Source organism: Gordionus sp. m RMFG-2023, chromosome 2 (assembly GCF_954871325.1).
Source record: "Gordionus sp. m RMFG-2023 chromosome 2, tfGorSpeb1-WG-v2, whole genome shotgun sequence".
Taxonomy (NCBI): Eukaryota; Metazoa; Nematomorpha; class Gordioida; order Chordodea; family Parachordodidae; genus Gordionus; species Gordionus sp. m RMFG-2023.
Genome location: NC_088776.1, coordinates 12,930,851 through 12,933,534, shown reverse-complemented (window position 1 = coordinate 12,933,534; position 2,684 = coordinate 12,930,851). Strand labels below are relative to the sequence as shown.

General features: G+C 26.9%; 1 protein-coding gene across 1 annotated transcript; it reads left to right on the top strand.

The window, feature by feature from the left end:
• The first annotated feature begins 317 nt into the window (after window positions 1–317).
• Window positions 318–2,088, top strand: LOC135924683 (uncharacterized). Its single transcript, XM_065459779.1, has 2 exons — window positions 318–961; window positions 1,074–2,088. Exons 1-2 carry the CDS (start codon window positions 413–415, stop codon window positions 1,941–1,943), a joined length of 1,419 nt encoding a protein of 472 aa, XP_065315851.1. The 5' UTR covers window positions 318–412; the 3' UTR covers window positions 1,944–2,088.
• The last annotated feature ends 596 nt before the right edge of the window (window positions 2,089–2,684 follow it).

Below are 2,684 nucleotides of genomic sequence, written 5' to 3'. Positions count from 1 at the left end.
AAATAAATTCAGTTGATGATAAAATATAATTATATATTATTTTTAGATAAAATATTAGTATTCGATTTTTTTTTAAAAGTCACTGAGCTTACAGAGGTGAATGGATCAAGAAGAAAATAAATATTTTCTTGATCAACGAGAAAAATTTAAGATATTATGTGTATTTTTTAAAAAAAATATATATAATTTGCAAATTACTTAATGTAAGGTCGATAATACTTTACTTAAATTATTATTGATGTAATATTAAGAAATCGTATAAATTGAATATAAAATTGTGAAAACGCTTCAAAATCTTTTTAAAAGAAATTGCATAAATAATATTTCAAAATTTTAGAAAATATAATAGTATTTTAAAATTTATTCATAAATAATATACCGATTCTATCAAAAAATTTTATTCCTATTATTAATGAAGGCACAAATATCTCATGTTTTGATAGCAATTTATATGACCTTATCTTTACTTTATCATGCCAAATTCGTAATATCAGACAAGGTGAGCCGACTCAATATGATGAACTCCAAAGACGAAGCTCATTCTTTAAACAAAATAGAATGGGAACCAAAACATATCGTAGCCAACGGCCATAAAGCAGATGATAGCAAAACATTTCCTATTCCGAAGCGCAACTATAATGAACATTCTGAATCGCCCAAAGATTTTATGAAAAACAAAATTAATATCAGGTATAGTTACGTTAATGGAAAACAAAAAATCCCGTTTAAAATAGTAAAGGAGACTTGTTTAAACTATGTGAAGCAATCTTTGTTTGGTCAACATTTTAATTTTTTGAAGGATAATATTTCAGATTTTCTAGAATCTAGCAATAGAAATACTAACATCAAAGCATTAAGGGAAGAGATTGACACAATTTCTGATTTAATTCAAAATTTGGAACAAAAGCAAAAGCAAGGGATAACTCAAATGTCATTAGATTCCTTCATTATCAATGGATTAGTAATAATTTCCACTTTTATATTCATTAATTTATTACAGTTAAATAAAATCAACTTCCAATAATTTTTTAAAATAAAATGTTTATAAAATAATTATTCATGTAATATTTAAGGCTGATCAGACCGATGCATATCTCAAAAACACATTTTATCATCCTAATCTAGGCTTCTTGGGCAGTGAGGTAGACAAAGTCTCTAACAGAATGGTCCATGAATTGTTCAACAATGAATTCGATGATGACTTTATTTTAGAAGATACATTTTTGGAAGACTCTGATTTACATTTAAAAGCCTCATCAGATTTGGTAAAACGTCACTCTGCTCACAAACAAAACTCACACATAATCAATCATGAGAACCGTAAAGCAGCTAATCGTAAAAAAAGGAATGTATTAGGTACTACCGTTTATCCTGCTCAAAATCTGTCCTCCATAACAGTTGTAGTTACCAAAAGTTCGCATGTTTTAGCTAAAGATAATCTTAAAAAGGCTCTGAAAATGAAAGAACAACAAGAAAAAAAAGCTGAAGCTGTTAGAAATGCTCGTAAACAGTTATTTAAACAACACACCAAAAATCTTAAAAGTCTCAGATCAGGGTGCGAACGGAAAGCAGCTCATTCCGAATTTTTAAAGAAGATGGCCCAACAAAAGGTCAGTGAATTAAAGTTAACGATTCACAGAACTAAAGTAGAATTAAAAAAAATAATCAATGCCCAAAGAAAAAAAGAAAGTCTCAAAGCCATTCAAATATCAAAAATGATTAAGCTAAAGGATATGAAGATTAAACAACTACGAGAAAAATCTTTGCAAGTTAGACAAAGGGCTCTAAAAATAAAGCAAAATAGATTGAAAGAAAGGGGTGAAATCTCGTCAAAGAAAGTTAATATAAAAAAAAGTCTTGCTGCTATAAATAGGAACATTACTCTAGCAGCTGACAGCATAAAAAGGAATACAAAAAATGATATGAGCATGAATTACTTTTAAACAACAAATTACGTATAATATTTTTTAAAAAACAAAATAAAGATTCTAGGAGTGAGTCTTACGTGTACATATGTCATCGCTTGGGTATTATTGTATATTTTTACTTTTATAACCTATATATTTCAATATATTTAATAGCGCAAGCAGTCACAATGTTTTTTTTATCGGTTTTTTTTCTATTCTATTCTTATATACAACAAATGGGAAAAATATAATTTATTTATCGAGTCCTAATTTTAAAATAAAATGTTTATAAATTGTCAATTTTGTTTTGGACCATTATTTGATTTAGAACAAAACACCACTTCTCATCAGTAAATGAAAAATCAAGTAAAAACGATTCCCCTTGCACCATTTTCAACACCAGAAGATAATGGCGTGTCTATTATTTTAATCCGGAAAGGGGTGAGAGGTGTAAAATTTAAATTTTTTAAATTATATGAATATCCCCCCCCCCCCACCCAATATGCTACTGTTAGAGAATCACCAAGAGACAATAGTTTATATTATAAAACTACAACAGCCTTATGTGTTTTAATTGGGTGTATAATTTAAAAAAAATCAATATATTATTAAGATCACGATCATATTTTTTTAAAATTATATTTTAATAAATAATTTTTGTTTTAAATCTTTGCTACATTTCTTTAATTTGAAAAAAAAAATGAAGATAAAATTTCAAACCTTATTATAATTTAAAATAAATATGATATAAACTTAATGTTTGCTTTACATTACATA